Source organism: Trichosurus vulpecula, chromosome 5 (genome assembly GCF_011100635.1).
Source record: "Trichosurus vulpecula isolate mTriVul1 chromosome 5, mTriVul1.pri, whole genome shotgun sequence".
Lineage (NCBI taxonomy): Eukaryota > Metazoa > Chordata > Mammalia > Diprotodontia > Phalangeridae > Trichosurus > Trichosurus vulpecula.
In genome coordinates, this window is record NC_050577.1 from 200,857,320 (window position 1) to 200,876,251 (window position 18,932).

An 18,932-nucleotide genomic window follows, 5' to 3' on the forward strand; every position below is an offset into this window, starting at 1 on the left:
TCAAGGCAGTATGAAAAGCTGGAAAGAGACTGCAATGAGAGTCAGAAGGGTAGGAGGAAGTTATACCCCAGCCTTGCTGTGGGGGTTCTGAATTCCTAACATGTAATCTTAGATTCAGAAAACATTGCCTTTATACGAGAGAGGCAGTATGGTATGGCAGCCTCTGAAGCTTTTTAAGCACACCTGTGCATTGGTGGTTGCACAGAGATAGATCAGAGAAGGAAGAGACCGAAGGCAGTGAGATGAGTTAGGCCACCGTTATAATGGTTTAGGCAGGAGATAAAGAGGGCCTGAATTAAGATGGTGGCAGTGTGACTGGAGGGGAGGAGACATGTGAGACCTACATGCGTTATTTCTTTATTCTTTTGTAAACTCCTCAGATCAGAGACTAGCTCCCTCAGTGTTTAGCTCAGTGCTTAGTTCATATAGTCAAAGCTATGGTTTTTTCATTAGCAGTGTATGGCTGTGAGAGGTGGATTGTAAGGAAAGCTGAGCACCACAAAATTGATGCTTTCAAGTTGTGGTGCTGGAGAAGACTTTTGAGAATCCCTTGGACAGCAAGGAGGATAAATCAGTTAATACTGAAGTAAATTAATTTCACTGGAGGGTCAAATACTGAAGCTGAAGCTTCAATGCTTTGGCCACATAATGAGAAGATGAGACTCATCGGAAAAGATCCTGATGTTGGGAAAGATTGAACACAAAAGGAAAAGGGGCTGGCAGCGGATGAGATAGATACATAGTGTCATGGAAACAATGAACATGAGCTTGGACAGGCTTTGAGGGATAGTGGAGGATAGAAAGGCCTGGAGTGCTGTGGTCCACCAGGTCATGAAGAGTTGGACACACCTGAATGACTGAAAAACAACTAGCCCATAGGAGTTTAATGTTTCTTGAACTGAATAGTAGAAAAATATTGGATCTGGGAGACAGAAAGACCCGAGTTTGAGTCTGGGCTCTGCCACTGATAAACTCCTTTAGGCAAACAGTTTCCCTTTGCTAACTTCGGCTTCCTTGTCTGTGCAATGGGCACAATGAACTAGATGAGCTCTAAGGTCCTTCCTAGTTCTGACATTTTGTAGAGGAGATCTAAGCAGGAGTTAATACTACAGTGAAGCCGTCAATACTCATTCATCTAAGATCAGGAAAGAATAAAAACAGGAGAGGCAGCCCCAGACCGACAATCAGATTCACTTAGGAAAAGTCATGGTGATGGAGGTGAGGGATAGTACCAGATAACCTTTTCCCTGCTTGTCCTGGGAATTCTCAGAGCTACATGATGCTAGTGGGAGGTTCCCTAAATCATCTGCTCTTCCTATTCATCGGCTCACAAGGGGATCATCTTAAAGTGGCAGACCCCTCTGCACTGACTCATGCACGTGATGGGCCAGAAGCAGGAAGGCAGCTCCGTACAACTCCTGGTGAGAAGTGATACTAAGACAAAAATGCCCCAGACTCACCCCTCAAGAAGAAGCTTAAAGCTAAACCATACAAAAGGTGTATAAACAATAGAAAAAATCTAATTAGGACGTATAATCATGATTTCAATTTTGGAGGTGGTTTCAAGGGCCATCTAATTCTACCTGAACCCAAAAAAGCTTCCTCTCTACAAGACACCTGGTAAGTGTTCATTTGATTATTTACATCATTTCAGAGTAGCTAGCTGACCAAGGGGATAGAGTCCCAGGCCTAGAGTCAGAAAGAGCTGCATTGAAATCCAGCCTCAGACTTACTAGTTACGTGACCTTGGGCAAGTCATTTAACTTCTAATTACCTCAGTTTCCTCGTCTGAAAATGGGGATAATAATAGCACCTACTCTCCAGGGTTGTCGTGAGGATCAATTGAGATAATATTTTGTAAAGTACTTAGTACAATTCCTGGTACTATAAAATGTTAGCTATTACCATTATTGAAACAAATAAGAAAGGAAACGATATAAAGTCTCTCTTGAGTCTCAGTCACTAATCACCTTGGAGGCAGCCCATGTCCCTGGAAAACCATCAAGAGACCCCTATGCCCTTAGACTTCATAGGGAGTACCCAGAAGACCCAAGTCCATGCCCTGCAATCTCATTATATTGATTGAGGTACTCATCAAATCGATCAGGGTGTTCCCTCATCATCCCTTTTTATATACACTCAGATCAAGAAACTTCTCAGGGAGATATAGACTGATTAATGTCACATAGCAGACCTGGGACCAGATCCAGTGTGATTTCCACTAATTTATAATGTCTGATAATGCTGAAAATGATAATTGGTGAAAGCAGGAGTTGGGATCAGAGAGTGAGAAATCTCGTCCTCTTCCTCTTTCTTTCCCTTCCCTTCTCCTATAGATCATGCATTTGTATTTAACTAATAGCTGATAAATGAATGTATTCTTCCTTTTTGGTGATTTATCTAGCTATTCCAGCAGATATCTTCAACATCACAGTTTTCACCAATGAAAGTCAGTTTCTCTCTCTTTTTTTTCCTTTTATTTTTTATATCTTCAACGTTGGCTTGGTGCCTGCCAATGGGCCATGGAGCATTGGGGAATGTGACAATGAAGCAGCAGGCAGGTGCACAGACTCTTTTTGGGGAGCCCAGGCTTAAGTTTTCTGCCGAGCTTTATTTTCCACTCCCTTTTTAGTAGAGTATCTTCCTCTACGCAGAACCTCTCTTGGGAGAGGGGGCTCAGGAGGGGGCAAAGGAGACTTGGGAAGGAGTCAGAAGGAAAGGTAGAGGGTGAAAGTCAATAGGGCTGGAGCAGCCTGCCTGAGTGCTATATAGATAGCAGCAGAATCCTCATGATGCCCAGGTATTTGGGGACCCCAGTCTAGATAATGGAAAACACATTGCTTTCCTCTCAAGTTCAAATTAAATATCATTGTAATAAAACATTTGGAATTTCCAGCTCTGCGGGATACAGGGAAGTTTTGTTACATGATTAGGATTGTCTGAGGTGAGCTAGAATTTGATTTGTTTGCTGTTGTTGCAAATCAACTCTATAATTACTGCATAATTATAGAGGGGAATTCTAGAGGGATTATGGGAGGTAGGAAGGGAGAAAGACTTGCTCCATGTAGACCTCCAAAAGAATCAAATTATTATTAGCCTGGTAGAGAATCTCCTAAGGCTACTTTAATGGATTTCTCCCCTTTCTATCACCTTCTCCTTCTGCCACCACACCCTTCCTTACCAGTGTCCTACTATTAGCCTTACTGAAGAGAGGGTGAGGGGACCCCTTCTGCACTATCCACACTACCTAGGTGGGGAGTGTTACATTCTGTATTTATCTTGAATGAATGAATGAAAATACATGTATTAATCAGTCACAACGGATTGTACTTAGCACAGACCCTGCTCTCAAGGAGCTCACATTCAACTGGGGGCAGACAACACAGATGGAAGCTTTTAGGTACAAGTCAGATGGAAAAGTCCCATGGTCCCAGGCTGCAGAGGCCAAGCAGAGGGTAATGCATCCTCTTTAATGTCATTCCCACCGAGAAGAGTAGATCAGTTTCTGATCTTGAACCATTGACAGTAGCAAGCACTTTGGTGGTAAGAACTTTCTTCTCTGCATTTTTAGTGGATTCCATAGCTCTAGCTGCTGTATCCACAGAAGCAAATGCCAGAGCACATCTCCATACCTCCTAGACACATGCAGGAGCTATATGAATAAAATTACAAAACATTCTTTATGGTAATAAAGGCTGATGCAAATAATTGAGAAAATATTAATTGCTCATAGGTAGGCCAAGTGAAAACAATAAAAATTATAATATCTAAGTGAATGTGCTTATTCACTGTCACACCGACCAAATTATTAAAAGATTACTTTGTAGAACTAGAAAAAAATAACAAAATTCAAATGTTAAAACAAAAAGTGGGAAGGAAAGGGGCCTATCAGTACCAGATCTCAAAATATGCTACAAAATATACAGTCATCATTAAATAGTTTGTTGCTGGTTAAAAAATAAAGTTTGATTAGTAGAACAGATTAGGAACACAATATTCAAAAACAAGTGAACATGGTAACCTAATGTTCTGTAAAACCAAAGATCCCAGGGACTGGGATAAGACCCACCACTAAACAAAATGTGCTGAGAAAAATGGAAAGCAGAGTCTGTTAGAAATGAGATTTAGATCAATATCTTACATCATATAGCAAGATAAGTTCTAAATGGATTGATGACTTAGATATAAAAGGTCACATCATAAACAAATTAGAAGGGCAACAAACAAAGTGGATTGGATCTATGAATAGAGAGTTCATGACCAAACAAGGAATAGAGAAGATTACGAAAGATAAAATGGGCAATTTTGATTACATAAAATTTAATAGTTTTTGATAAAAAAACAAATGCAGCTAAAATTAGAAGGGGAAAGCCGTTAACTAAGGAAACTTTTTGTGACAAAAATTTTTAATGAAAGAGAAAAAGAAATCATACTTCCCACCTCCACAACGAAAAGAAAGAAGAATTTCCTCCGTTCTAACCTGGGACTAAGCTCAGCAAGCATTTTTAAGTATCTTATGTGCCAGACACAATGCCAGCTGTTGGAGATACAATGGCAACTATTGGAAGATTACTTAGTGAAGAACTGCATAGGCACTTAACCAAAAAAGAAGAAGAAGAAAGAGAAGGGAAGGAGGAGGAGGAGGAGGAGGAGGAGGAGGAGGAGGAGGAGGAAAAGATGGAAGAGGAGGACATAGAGGAGAAATAGGAGGAGAAGGACCTAGAGGAGAAGGAGGAGGAAGAGGAGAAAGAGACGAAGAAGAACTACTACGACTACCATTACTACTACTACTCCTACTACTACTCCTACTACTACTATTCTTGAGGAAAGGGAGATCAGACTAGAGACTGGTATGTATACCCTTGGTCCCTAAGAAGGTTGAGCAAGCCCATCACACTAGAACAGAGTTCACTTTAGAACTTAGAAATGAAGGTATGTTTAGCAATCTCCTAAATGGGTTTAGAGCATCTCTTTCTCTTGCTCAAATCCCATCAATCATCTGTCATGGTACATTATCAATTGCGTTCACATTTTTTATCCCTTGTAAGTCTGACTTCTTCACTATGCTTACCTTCATTTTCCCGACTGTGGCTCACAAACTCTGTGGTTTCCAATTTCCCAGGGAAGTATACCGAGTGACAGAAAATTTGCAGAGGGAAAAGACAGGACTTTTGAAACAGCTGGATTTCTTAAGGTAAGTCTATTGCTGGTATTCATAAGACATAAGATCAACTCAGTTTGGAAGTACCATTCCAAAGTTATCTAATCCCCTAAAATCACAGAATCATAATATGTTCTTTGTTTTTCCTCTTATTTTATTTTTTCTCAATTACATGTTAAAAAATTTTACATTCATTTTATAAGGTTCTGAGTCTCAAATTCTTTCCCTCCCTCCTTCCCCTTCCCCGTCTTTGAGAAGGCAAGCAATTTGATATAGATTATTCGTGTGCAGTCATGGAAAACATATTTCCACATTAGCCATGTTGCAAAAGAAAACACACACACATACACACACAACAAAAACAAGAAAAATAAAGTTAAAAAAGGTATGCTTTGATCTGCATTCAGACTCCATCAGTTCTTTCTCGGAAATGGATAACATTTTTCATCATAAGTCCTTCAGAATTGTCTTGAATCATTGTATTGCTAGGAAAAGGTAAGCTATTCGCAGCCTGTCATTGCACAATATTGCTGTTACTTTGTACACAGTACATTGCACTTTGCATCAGCTCATATAAGTCTCTCCAGGTTTTTCTGAGAGCATCCTGCTCATCGTTTCTTTTAGCACAATAGTATTCCATCATAATTACATGTCTCAGTCAGCCATTCCCCAACTGATGGGCATCCCTCAATTTCCAATTCTTTGCCCCAGAAAAGTACTGCTATACATATTTTGTACATATAAGTCCTTTTCTTTTTTTGTTTTTTATCTCTTTTGGGATACAGACCTGGTAGTAGTATTGCTAGATCAAAGGGTATGCAGACTCATGACATTTCTTCATAGTATTTAGTATCTTCTTCTGTTTACTCATATCTTTAACCTCAGTTCTTGATTTCAGAATTAGTACCTGGCCCCATTTTCTCACACATTCTTGGATGGGATGAAGCTCCTTTTGATCCTGAACTTTTTTCCCCTAGCTTTCTGCTGCTAGTTTCCACTTTCCTTCGTATGTCTATATATTGACTCCTGGAGAGTTTCAGTGTCCCCAGTCTCAGAGCTCTATGGTTGTCTTTCTCTGATCAGGGTAGTAGGAGGTTTTCTTTTACACCTGGGACTTTTTTGATCATGTAATGCCCCCTATGTGTCTCCTGGGACTTCCCCTGATCTGAGTGATGTGTTCAACTCCTCTCCCCCTGGGGTTTCCAAATCAGAGCACTTTTGCTTCTGTGTCCCCTGGAGCCCTGTTGGTCAGGCTTCTATAGATATTGACCCCTGGGTTTTTTCTGGTAAGGGCAATGCTGTGAGTTCCCATGCTGGGGTTTCTGGCCTATTCCCCTGTGCTCATGCTGGCTTCTTTGGCAAGACCCATCTTCCAGTGTCCGTAGCTTCTGATTATTTTGTTGTTGTTCTGTGTTAGTCTGAGTGAGTATATTGAATTTTCTCTGGGTTTTTTGGCCATTGTTCCATCTGGTGCTACTTTTAGATCATTGCTGGAATAAAAGTGGGAGAGTTAGACTTCTTTGTACCATTCGTTAGGCATCATATTTTGAATTCATCTTTATGGGTTAACTATGAAATCTTTTACTTGAAAGCATAATTGGGCCATAGCATCTAGTGTCTGAAATGTTCTGAATTTTAAGCATGTGTTAAATATAATGCATTTCAGATTCATACCACTCAATATATGATTCAAACCAATCTCAACAAGAAGTGAATGTAGAAGTGAAAAGGCCAGGTTTTAGCAAAATTGGTGGGGGGCGGGGGCAGGGGGAGGGTAAACATTAGCAACAACTTACTACTTGGGAAACCTCTGATTAAAAATAAAACAGAACAAGATGTACAAGGACATCACTTTTGGGCTGTGTGTTCTTTGCCTTTGTATTTAGAAGAAATAAGAGGGCAAATTCAGACAAACAGGAAGGAATAGAAAACCCTTGAAAAATACTTAAGAGTTTTGTTTTTTTAATAGCAGAATATTCACCCAGAAGTATATCACTAGAGCATTTGTAGAGTTACTCCACAGTTACCAAGCTAACCTGGGCTGACAAATTAAAATCAGGAAACTGAGTCATAGAGTCCAGACCTGGAGGGTAGACATGGCCACTGAAGTGAGATGAACCATTATTGACAGAGAGGCAAGAGATCTGGAAATGGGCAAAACAGAGGAAATAGGGAGGTGGTGGGAGACCTCAGAGGGAAGTTAAGTTGCAACTATGGAAAGGAGGAAGCAAATACTTTCCTACAAAAGAAGGGTGAATTTTCTTTCCCTCTCACTTTGCCTTGCCTCCCTTGCTGTGTTTAGCAGCAAGACTTTGTCTGACTGATAGGTAGTGACAGAGGAAACGTGTAAGCAGCAGAAGGGATAAGATGTAGCAGCAAGAAGAGGTACCACAGACTAGCCGGACCAAGAGATTAAGAGGATATGGGACACACTTCTTGGTCACTGCACATTTCAATGGAAAGTCAGAAGAATCAAAGGGAAAAGAGGAAGCAAGATGATCAGCAAGGTCAAAAAAATTGGCCTGAGTTGGCCCTGTCCTTGGCTTATAACCCTATTGCACAAGCAATGAGCTAGTTATGGTGAGAAGCAGTTGGAGGTCTATGCCATTGGTAGGATAGTGAACAAAAAGGCATTAAATGTAAGGGCTTCAGTCTGTACCTGGTCCCAGGCACGTGGCCTCTCTTGCAAAGACGAGTCTAGTTTTGGATCCAGAGTTCCTAAGTCTTCACATAATGATGGATCTTACACTTGGTCTGAGTCAAACATCATCTAGGAAAGGTATTGAATTGTCTCTACTGCTTTATGCACTTAGAGGAGGAGGAGGAATAACAGAAGAGGAAAAGAGGGTTTGATTAAGCAAACTGAATTGTGCCTTTCCTAGAACTCTGGGGTTTGGAGCATCCTGTATACTATTTGTAGAAACTTTGGGAACCAAACCACACTGTAACTATTTTATTATATATTGCTTATTGCTCTTATTTTCATATGACAGTACTAAAATATTGCATCAGTAAATGAGCACTCTTGTCCATTCCTGTGGCAATACATGCTTTTGAAGAAATGACCCACTAAAACTCTTAACTGTACAGACAGAATATATTTCCTTTATTGATTATGTTTAGATACCCAAGACCTACCACAGATTCCAAGTCTAGTATGGATAACAAGAAGCTCCCAATAGATCTCAAAAGCAAACCTTTTTAAATAAAATGATGGAAAACAAAGCACAGAAGTTCAGGATATTAATTAGCCTATAGAACTACTTTTAGTATTTAGTAACTAGTAGTTTGGTAATTAGCTGATGTATTCAAAGGCAAACTTCTGGGGCTTAGTAAGTTTTATGGGATACTTCCGAGTATTTAGAGAAAGGTAAACTATTTATAGACAATGGATTGATTATCAAAAATTACAAAAGCAAGGAGTACAAGCCTTTATGTTACCTAGAGGCAGCAAGGTTTTTCTTAGTTTTTTTGAGTTAGTAATACCTAGTCTAACCGTAGGCCTTTGTGGTAATGTCAACCTCTAGAAACACAACAGAATAAGACAGGACTGTGGCCCTGATTTCAGATCACATCACCTGTACACTAGCCATCAATCTTGATCTCCTTATCTTCTCTCAACACAGCCTTGAATTCTGACCCTGGGACTACCCTGGTTTCTTATGGCATTTACCTTATCTTTCCTAAAATCTTTGTGCTCCTTCCCTCTATTTTTTAGCTCCCCTTTCAAGGGTAGGAATGGTGACCTCCAATCCTAGTCCCTTGTCAGGTTCTAGATTTGAAGGCCTTCTTGACCTAGAACCTACTGCTTCAGTAGAAACACAACCTACTTTTCCCTGTTTTAACAAACTCAGAAAGACAAAAATGGCTCAGCACTTTATCTCCATTAAGGGTCTAGGAACAAGGCTTCTGAGGGCCAGGACCCAGCCCAGTACTAGGGCCTTAGATATCAGGTGCTGGTGAGAGCCAAGTGCATACTCTACTTGTGGAAAATCTTCTGGGTTTGTGTCATTCCCTCCCTTAATGGGCTGAGGCAAAGTTATTTGTACTGACCATGAACTTGGTCAGGCCCTTGGGGACCCAAACAGCAGACCCATGATTAAGTCCCCTGCTCCTTCTGTCCTGTTCTCCTAGGCATTCAGAGAGAGAACAGACTGACACAATTCTTCCTCAAAACCCTGAAGGGTAATGGTCCTACTCAACTGTCCTATGGCTAACAAATTCCTACCTCTTCCCTCTTTACCTGTGATTCAGTCATCACGTGATGAAGCAAAAACCCAACAACCTTCTCTTACTTTCACTCCCCATCTTCTCATCTCAATCCAATTGTGTTCTGTTTGATCCCTTTCAGACTGAGAAGGGAGAAGACAGCTCTGAGAAGACTGAGAGCAGAAAGGAGAAGGGTAGAAATTGCTTTTCTTCCATCCTTCCCTCTGGAACCCCTTCTCTTTCATTAAAAATGTTCCACTTTACCCTAGACCTCTCATGTGCTTTCCATCTTTTTGCACTCAGAAAGCTGGCTTCCCCTGAAAGACGCTGTATCCCTGGTCAATCTCTCATGTACAAGGCACTATTTCTCTCATTCCTCTAACAATATGGGTCAGGAAGATAACAAGACATACCCTTAGCTCCCCACTTGGATGCTCTCAGACTGCTTCTGCATCACTTAGAAGCTGATTCTTGTTTGTGGCTCATTCTTTCTAGACCACCCAAGTCATGAACTTGCTGCAGTTGGTTTCTAGTACTCTGTATTCACTTCTCAAGGAGTTCAGTACCTGGATCACAATCTTCTTTCACCTAAATCCTGCTCTCATACTTGGGGATTCAATTGTCATCTTGATGTTTCTTTGAACACCCTAACCTGCCAATTCATCAGTTTTCTGAAATTCCATCATTTATTGCTTCTCCTTAAGTTATCCACCTACAAGCATGGTCACATTTTAGATTTTACCCATAACTGTATTATATTCATGATTGTGAACTCTGAAGTTTTTCCCTCTGGTCATGATATCCTGTCCTTCTATCTCTCCCCATACCTCACTTTGCCTTTTTAGAACCTTCAGTTACTCTACTTTTCCCTCTCATATGCTAATCCTATCACCCCTTCTCTGACTTCAGTTTCTTCTTTTGACTCCATGTTTGTTCCAATCATCTGTGATCTTGAATCCCTGTCACAAATATCCACCATCTTCTACCCTTCAGCCCCCACCATTTTGTCTTTTCACTAGTCATGCCTCATATAACCCAAGATTATATTATTCTCTCCCTAACCTGGAAAACATCCCACAACTGTGTCAACTGGGCCTACTACAAATTTATGTTATTTAACCTCAACTGAGACCTCACTGCTGCATGGCAATCCTTTTATTCTTCCTGGTTTGACTCTTTTTTTCACACTTTGTGAAATGGCTATTTGAAGCCTTGCCTTCTCTCCTCAGATCTTCTAGATTACTCCTTCCTTTCATCAGAGGGACTTTCCCCTTACTTTTCTGAAAAAAAATTGAGGTCATCCGCCATGCATTATAGAAGGTAATCCTTTTCTACCTTATTCCTCAAAATCCCTCAACATCATCCCTATCCTGTTCTCCTTTGTTCTAGTATCTGAGAGAGAAATGAAGCCTTTTCCTTGCCAAGCCCAACAGCTGTAACTGTACCCTCAATTCCAAGCCCTCTCATCTCTCTTCCAGGGATTTGTCCTTTCACCCATTCTCATTCATTTTCATTCTCTCTCCTTCACCCTCAACTTCTCTCTTTCCTCCCCTTCCTCTCCTCCTCCCCTCCTCCCTCTTCCTTTTTTTTCTCTCTCCCTCCCACTCCCTCAACTATCCCCTTCAGTATTTTCTTACTAACTAATAACTCTCCTGCTACTGCAAACATGCCCAGATCTCCTCATACTTTAAAACCCTCATTTAATCCTGATATCCCCTCAAGTCATCGTTGTCTTATGTCACTTCTCCCTGCTAAAATCACCTGTTCTCTCTGTCCTCCAAGTCATGGACTGTCTCTTTTATATTCCCCAGCAGCTAGCACAGGATAAAGGTTTGTTGAGTTGACCTTCTCCCTCAGATCACTGCCATCTGGGGAAATCAACCCCTAGTAAGAATTCTCAAAATTCTCAACAACTCTGGTAATTCTGATGATCACCTGGAAGTGAAGAAATTTGTCAAGGGAATACAAGGAACATTTGGTGACTTTTTTATTTCTTGTGTGTACAAAGCTCTAGTAAATTCTAGAATTTATTTACTTTCATATTGAATATGGGGAACAGAAAGGTTTTGCTGAAGGCCAAGGGACATGAGAATCAAAAAAGATTAATAATCCCTATTCTCACCCATCTCTACTCCCTCTGCCTCACAAGAAGGACCACAAGTAAAGCATCCTCTAGCTCACAATCCCCAGATGAAGAGATCCTATGGTCTCTTGCCATCTCTGTCTTTCAGGGCCCAACAGGATGGCATAAGGAGTGGTCACGATAAGTCAGTCCTGTGAATGAATTTCATACATGGCTTGATTTTTCCTCACTTCATTTCCCCTTCTATCTTGCAGGGAAAAGAACAAGCACCTACGGGATGAACGGGACATGTGTTTGCAGGTAAGAGATCAAGCCTTCTTCCCCCAGGGAATGGAAGACAAGGCACTGGGCCGTCTAAGAACTGACCTATGTTCTCTACATAGCCTAAGATAACTCCAAAGCCTGCTGAAGAGAATTATGTTAGATACTTTTGACCGTATGGGGAGGACACTATTATAAAAAGGCAGAGCAGCTAACTAACTGCCATAATGTGGTCCATAGTCACACATCTGTTAAAAGAACCAGAGATGTTTATCCTGGAGAAGTCTTCAAAAGGGAACATGATCACTGTTTTTAAGTATTTGAAGGACTGTCATGTGGAAGAGTAAGGGATTAGACTCATTCTGGTTGCTACCAGAAGGTGAGATTAATTAAATGTTCACGTAAGGGAAAACTTCTGGACAAGTGGAGCTATTCAAAAGTGGCATGGACTGCCTTAGCAGTCCCCTTAATTATGTCTTCTGTCAAAAGCTGGATAACCATCTTTTGGGTTTGCTGAAGAGGGCATTGTCAGTCGGGCACAGTTTGGACTAGATGGCCTCGAGGCCCCTTCTAATCCTAATATATTCTGTGCTTCTGGAGTGCGCATCCCCAAATAGCACAAAGTGCTAAACTGACCCTGAAGTCTCTGGTTTTGATCCTAGCTTCTATTCCACTCTCTGTGAAGATGATGCTAGGGCATCTGCAAACATGCACCTTAGTGAGGGAAAACAGGAAGGGGGCCTGGGGAGCTTGAGACAGACTTACTTCCTTACAAGTAGTGAAGTCATCCCACCTTGCTTTTGTTATGTGACCCGAGGCAAATCATCATTCAGCCTCTTCATTTATGTTCTGCTGTTACATAAAGGAGAATATTCTCCAACCTACTTCCTACTTTACTGGGAGGTTATAAGTTGAGATACTTAAAACAAGGCACAGACTTATAGGATTTAGTCCTGGGAAGGGCCTTTGAACTCATCCAGTCTGGGGGTTCTTAACCAGTTTTTTGTCATGGACTCCTCTGGTAGTGTGGGGAAGTCTATGAACCCCTTCTCAGAGTCATATTCTTAAATATATAAAATAAAATAGATAGAATTGCAAAAGAAAAAAAGAAACATTAAATTGAAATGCATTTATCAAAATATACATTAAAAGAGCAGTCACCAAGTTTACAGCCCACAGGTTAAGGACACATTGACTGGGGATGGCTAGGTGGCACAGTGGATAGAGCACCAGCCCTAGAATCAGGAGGACCTAAGTCAAAAATCCAGCCTCAGACACTTACCAGCTGTCTGACCCTGGGCAAGTCACTTAACCCCTTTTGCCTCAGAAAGAGACAGAGAAAGGGGAAGGAAGGGAGGGAGGAAAGGAAGGAGGGTAGGGGGGAAGAAGGAATGGAAAAAGGAAGGAAGGAAGGAAGGAAAGAAAAAGAAAGAAAGAAAGGAAGGAAGGAAGAAAGGAAGAAAGGAAGGAAGAAAGAAAGAAACCTATTGACTGGTCCAACTCCTTTAATTAAGGAGTCTGAGGTCAAGTGATTTGTCTAGATTTGCAGGGCCAGGAACTACACTCCTCCTCCTAATCTGGAGTCCAGTGTCGTTTCCTATCACATTGCCCCTCAAGTCAAGGGAGCAGGTTAGGGGCCTCTTCCAAGCCATTCACTGACCACATGGGTTTGGACTAGCTTTGTAACCATTCTGAACCTCACTTTCCTCATCTGTAAAATGGGAATAGCTGTCTATCTCCTAGGTTGTTGTGAGGATCAGATGAGACAACATATGTTAGAGTGCTATTTAAATATGAGCTATTATTATAAAGCAGCTCTGCCTTGAGTCTTGTCCAAGGTGGTTAATTGCAAAGGATCTCATTAGAATTCTGTTTCTTTTAGAAAGTAGACCTGCAGCACACTTGTCCCTCTTCCTGGCTCTCATTGCCAAGGGTCTGGCATCAACATATTTATGTTCCAGTTGCATAATAAAGGTGTTAATTATTAAAGTAACAGGGAATTTGTTTTAAAGCTTTAGACTAAAAGTGACCCTGACTCCCTGTTCTCTCTCCCTGCCTGCTGGACTCAGGATTTCTTAAAAAAGAAAAAGGGATTATGCTCTCAAGTGAAGGACTTAGGAAAAAAGTAAATGCTTAATAATATTTATGCCAAATAATAATTAAAGATTCATTGGGAAGTCATCATATCTTTAGGTACCTGGGAAACAGCAGCACATCCTCTTCCCCTACTGAACTGTGTTTGGGAAACATAAGGTTAGCTGATTAACATGAAATTCTTTCTATGATGTGCTTCTGCTTCCTCCCCACTCCCAAGACTTCTGTTAGGTGACATTGACAGATAGAGCATAAGGTACCCCTCCCTTTCCACCAACACCGTCTTCAAATCCTTTCTTATCCATAGAAAGGAAGCAGAATAAAGGTTAAGTGACTAGTTGAAATTTCCCCTTTTCTCATTTATGTTAGAATTTGGAGATAAGAGGGGAAGAAAGCTTTTATCAGTAGAACAGACAGGCTGATATTTATATGTGTGTGTGTGATTTTAAAAGGAAGGGCAACTTGACCAAAATTACCTTTCTAGTCTCACACCTAAGGTCTTCCTATTAGCAATTTACACAATGAGAAGGCCACAGAATCTAAGGCACATCAGAGGTTATATAGTCTCTCTGCACTTCACCAAGAATAGCCTTTGCAAAATCTTTGACAAGGAAATCATCTAATTTTTGAGTGAAGTTGATTCAGTTAGGACTATCACTATCCCACCACTTTTTAGATGAAGAAACAAGTTCAGACAGGTCGGGGAACTTGCCAGAGGTCACAGTGACACTGAAAAATGAGAATAGAACAAGAAACACAGAATCTTTGAGATAGGAGGAAGCTGAGAGACCATCTAGTCCCAATTATACCTGACCAACAACCCCTCCAAACAACATCTCCAACAAATAGTCATTCAGTCTTTTGAAGATGTCTAGTAATAAGGAATCCCCCGGGCTCTGAGGAAGCTTGGATAGCTCCACTTGTTAGGAAGCTGTCTAAACATTCATCTCTGTATCTCCTGTCCATTGCTGCTGTCTCCCCTCTGGGGCTAAGCAGAGCAAGTCTAGTCTCTCTTCCACAGGAAAGCCTTTCACAGACTAAAAGACAACTATCATTTCCCTCCTCAGTCCTTATTTTTTTCCTATTCCAAGCTAAACATTCTTAGTTCATTCATTCAAAAAATTTTTAAGTGTCTACAACGTGCCAGATACTGGCTAGAGATGCAAAGATAAAAATGAAATAATCTTTATCCGTAACGAGCATTCCAACGTACAGCTACGTAGATGTGTGTGTATACATATGTACATATAGATGTGTATACACACATATGTGTGTATGTGGATATATATATATATGTGGATATATGCCTACATACATACATAGTAAATACACAGTAATGGGCAGCTACGTGGCACAGTAGATAGAATGCTGGACCTGGAATTTATCAGAAAGACATATCTTCCTGACTTCAGATCCAGCCTCAGACACTCACTTACCAGCTGTGTGACCCTGGATAAGTCACTTAACCTTGTTTGCCTCGGTTTCCTCATCTATAAAATGGAGGAGGAAATGACAAACCACTTCTTTGCCAAGAAAACCCCAAATGGGGTCACAGAGAGTTGGACACAATTAAAATAACTGAACAACAGCAACAGATTTCAGAGAAAAGGCTACTAGACTAGACAGGACTCTTAAGCGGAATTGAGGATTGTGAGTGGATTGAGGAGGGAGAGCATTCAAGCCATGAAAGGAATGCTGGAGGATGGTGAAATCTGTGGAAAAGCGCAGAGGGAGGTGATGGCTTGTCAGATATGGGGAAGAGTACTGATCGAGCACCTACTATGTGCCAGGCACTGTGCTATGTGCTTTTTACAAATAGGATCTTATTTGATCCTCCCAACAGTCCTGCAAAGTAGGTGCCATTAGTATCCTTAAAACACTTGTCCAGGGTCACATCAGCTAGTAAATATCCAGTATCAGATTTGAACTCAAGTCTTCCTGATGCCAGGCCCAGCACTCTATCCACTACATCACCAGCTGTCTCTACTTGTTACAGTAAGGAGCTCAGTATGGGTGGAAAACCGAGTAATGTGCAAAAGGGAGAGTAATATGTAAAAATTTTAGAGGGCTAGGCTAGATTCAGATTACAAAGACATTTCTATATGAAACAGAAGATCTTCTAATTCCATCCTGGAAACATTAGGGAGCCACTGAAGCTTCCTGAGAAGAGGAGAGCTATGACCTGTGCTTGAGGAATATAAACTAGACAATGCTGATGATGGGTTGGGAGGCGTGGGGTGAGCAGGGAAATAATTGAAAAGGCTGTTGCAATAATCCAGGTGAGAAGTAAAAAGAACCTGAAAGAGGGGAAGGAGAAGTGTGGCCTGAAATGGAGAACGGGATATAGATACAACATGTGTTAGCAGCTGATTGGGTATGGGAAATGTCAGAGAGGGAAGTATCAAGGAGGTGAGCCTGGCAGGATAATGGCACCTTCAATTAAACTAAGGAAGTTAAAAAGAGGGGAAGATTTGAGTAGAAAGATAATTAGTTCTACCTTGAAAACATTGAGTTGGAGATGCCTACGGGACCTCCAGTTGGAAATGACCAGTAAATAGTTGATGATTCAGGTCTAGGCTATATATATAGGTCTGAGAGTCAGGAGAGCTTGCCTAATTCATTTTATAGTTCTGTGGTTGAGCCCTGTTGTCTACCTTGCTGTAGCCCCCCAACCAAACACTCTTCCACTTTCCTATATCTACATCTCCTGCATACAGTGAAGTGGAGGGCAGAATTGAGTTCTGTTCCTTTTTTGCCACAGAATGGTGGGGTGAGGGCAGGATTGAGATGTGCTGGTAGATTCTACCACAACAGCATGAGAATTATTGAGGGGATTGTACAGCACAAATCCATGGCTCTAGATGTTCGCTGAGCATCGCTTTGACAATATGTTGTAAATTTCACCACAAATCAAAGTCAAGTCAAAAAACCAATTTCTTGCATTCGTAGTTGTAGACTACTTTCTTCCTGCCCCTTTCCTGTTTTGTTGGCATCTTCCATTTCTTCATGATTTTTCAAAGGTCGTTGACAGGAGTTCAACAGTTAAATCCACTCATTCTTTCAGTGTCCTTTGAGGTACTTTGTCTGAGTCTGGTGACCTGAACTCATTGAGGACTGAAAAGTATTCTCTTACTAGCTCCTTATTTATCTTGGATTTTAGCCATTTTTGCTCTGGTCTTTCCAGTCTAGAATTTTATTTCCAAAGAGAAAATAGAAGCAAAATTATAATTAATTCTTGCTTCTTTCAAAAGTCCATTATCATTTCCCCTGCACCTGAGTAGGATTTCTTTCCCTTTTTTTATTCTCCCTTTAAAAAATGTAACTTAAAAACTCTTTTTAAAAAGTTTCATTACCAATTTTTTCTGGGCTTTTGAGTTCCTGACACTATACCATGTTTTTTCACTCACTCTTTCTGACCTATCCCTACTGCCTCTCCTATAGGTATCTTTTTAAAAATCTAAGTTATGAATATTTTCTCATTTTCTTGAGAATTTCCTTCTTCAGAGTTTTCCATCTTTCTTGAGTTGATTTCCCCTATCTAATTTTGTTGATAGCATCCTGCCCACCTTTTTGCTGAATTCTTTGAAATTTGTTCTCTAAAAATCTAGGGTGCATGTCAAGCTACTCTCTTCTTTCTTTTCCTTCTCTATTTCAAATTCTAAGATGGAGTGACCACTTTCTCCCTTAAAGATCCCTCATTATCCCAGCAACCAATTCCTTGAGAAAATCAGAAGTTCTGGACAGTTTTCTTCCATTATTTCTTCCCTTCCAATGTTAAGGTTTTTGACTTCTGTTTTTTTCTAGGAGATCTATGATCTTTTAAATATCTCTGTGCATCCTGTCTTCAGGATCAATACATTTTGCTTACAGAGAGAAACTATGTGTTCTTTTAACATTTTTGCTTTTTACTTCTCTTATTCCAGATTGACCTTATCTTTTTTTATACTCATATTCCCAACTGTTATGTCTTCTGTATCTTTGAAGAAAATTGCCACAATGGATTCAAGATTTTCTATTTTGTCAGTTATTTCTTCTATGCAGGCTGTATATTTGCTTTCACGATTCTTATTCTATCTTAAACCATTGGGGAATATCCTGCTGGGGATCCTTGTCCTCTTAGAAATGTGCAGGATTCATTTTCCTTTGTCTTGAAATATTTATTTAAAGGTGTTTTTACTCATTTGGATGATCTGGAGGTCATCTTTCCTTCTGCTACTAATATCTTCCTTGTTCATTTATCTTCTTGTGCTGTTGTCTTCCTCCTGAGAGCTCAGGTAAGTTCAGTCGTTTTTTCCTTTGATTTTCCTAATTGCTTACTTTCTGACTCCTTCCCCTTTGAGGCAGATCCCTAAGGGTGGGACCTCAAAACTGTCTCAGCTTCTTCCTGTGTTGGGGAATATACTTTTCACTGGACTCAGTCCCTTTACCCAATGATTTCTGGGGGTGAGGAGAATTGGCCCCCACTAGATGCCAGTCCCCTTTCCTTCAGTCCAGGAGCAGTGCCGCCCCCCAACATACATGTATGTACATACACATTGGTGTCATTCTCCTGGTCTCTCTTTAGTTCTGTGGCTGAGTCCTGCTGAAGAACAGCTTGCTATAGTTCTAGGCACAGTGTACTTCCATTTTCCTATATCCCTACCTCCTCTTCATGGTGGAGTGGGAGGCAGAGTTGAGGTCTGCTGCTTTCTGTCACAAAATGGTGGTTTAATTTATGCTGCCCTACCAGAATGCCGTGTTGGTGTAGGAGGTGAGGCTGGCTGAGCACACTGGAGGTTAGAGATTAGCTTTTCAGCTGCTAATCCATCAGATTGTTGCTTCATTGAGACTCAGTGTCTTAGCCTTCGGAGGCAGTTGCTATCATTTCACCTCGTGCATAATTCTTATTTTAGGAAGTCTTCCCTTTCTCTCTTTTTCTTCCCCATCTCCTAACCTTTTGATACAGATTATTCTCTTCTGATACTTTTCTTCTTTTTAAATCTCTAGGCCTCTCTTTCATTTTTAAAAAAAGGAACATTTTATTAGGCATGACAGCATGGAGAGTGAAAAGGTACTCCTTACGTACGTTTATATTCTCTTTTGTTAGGGAGACCATCCTACACTTTGAAAAAAGGTTACTTGACA

At 40.7% G+C, this 18,932-nt stretch overlaps 1 protein-coding gene across 1 annotated transcript in view; it reads left to right on the forward strand.

The window, feature by feature from the left end:
* Positions 1 to 18,932, forward strand: part of CRACR2A (calcium release activated channel regulator 2A) — a 135,139-nt gene that overhangs the window by 58,499 nt on the left and 57,708 nt on the right. The window contains exons 8-9 of the mRNA XM_036760685.1: positions 5,123 to 5,194; positions 11,708 to 11,753. Coding sequence (XP_036616580.1) covers positions 5,123 to 5,194; positions 11,708 to 11,753 — 118 coding nt within the window. The remainder of the gene's footprint in view (positions 1 to 5,122; positions 5,195 to 11,707; positions 11,754 to 18,932) is intronic.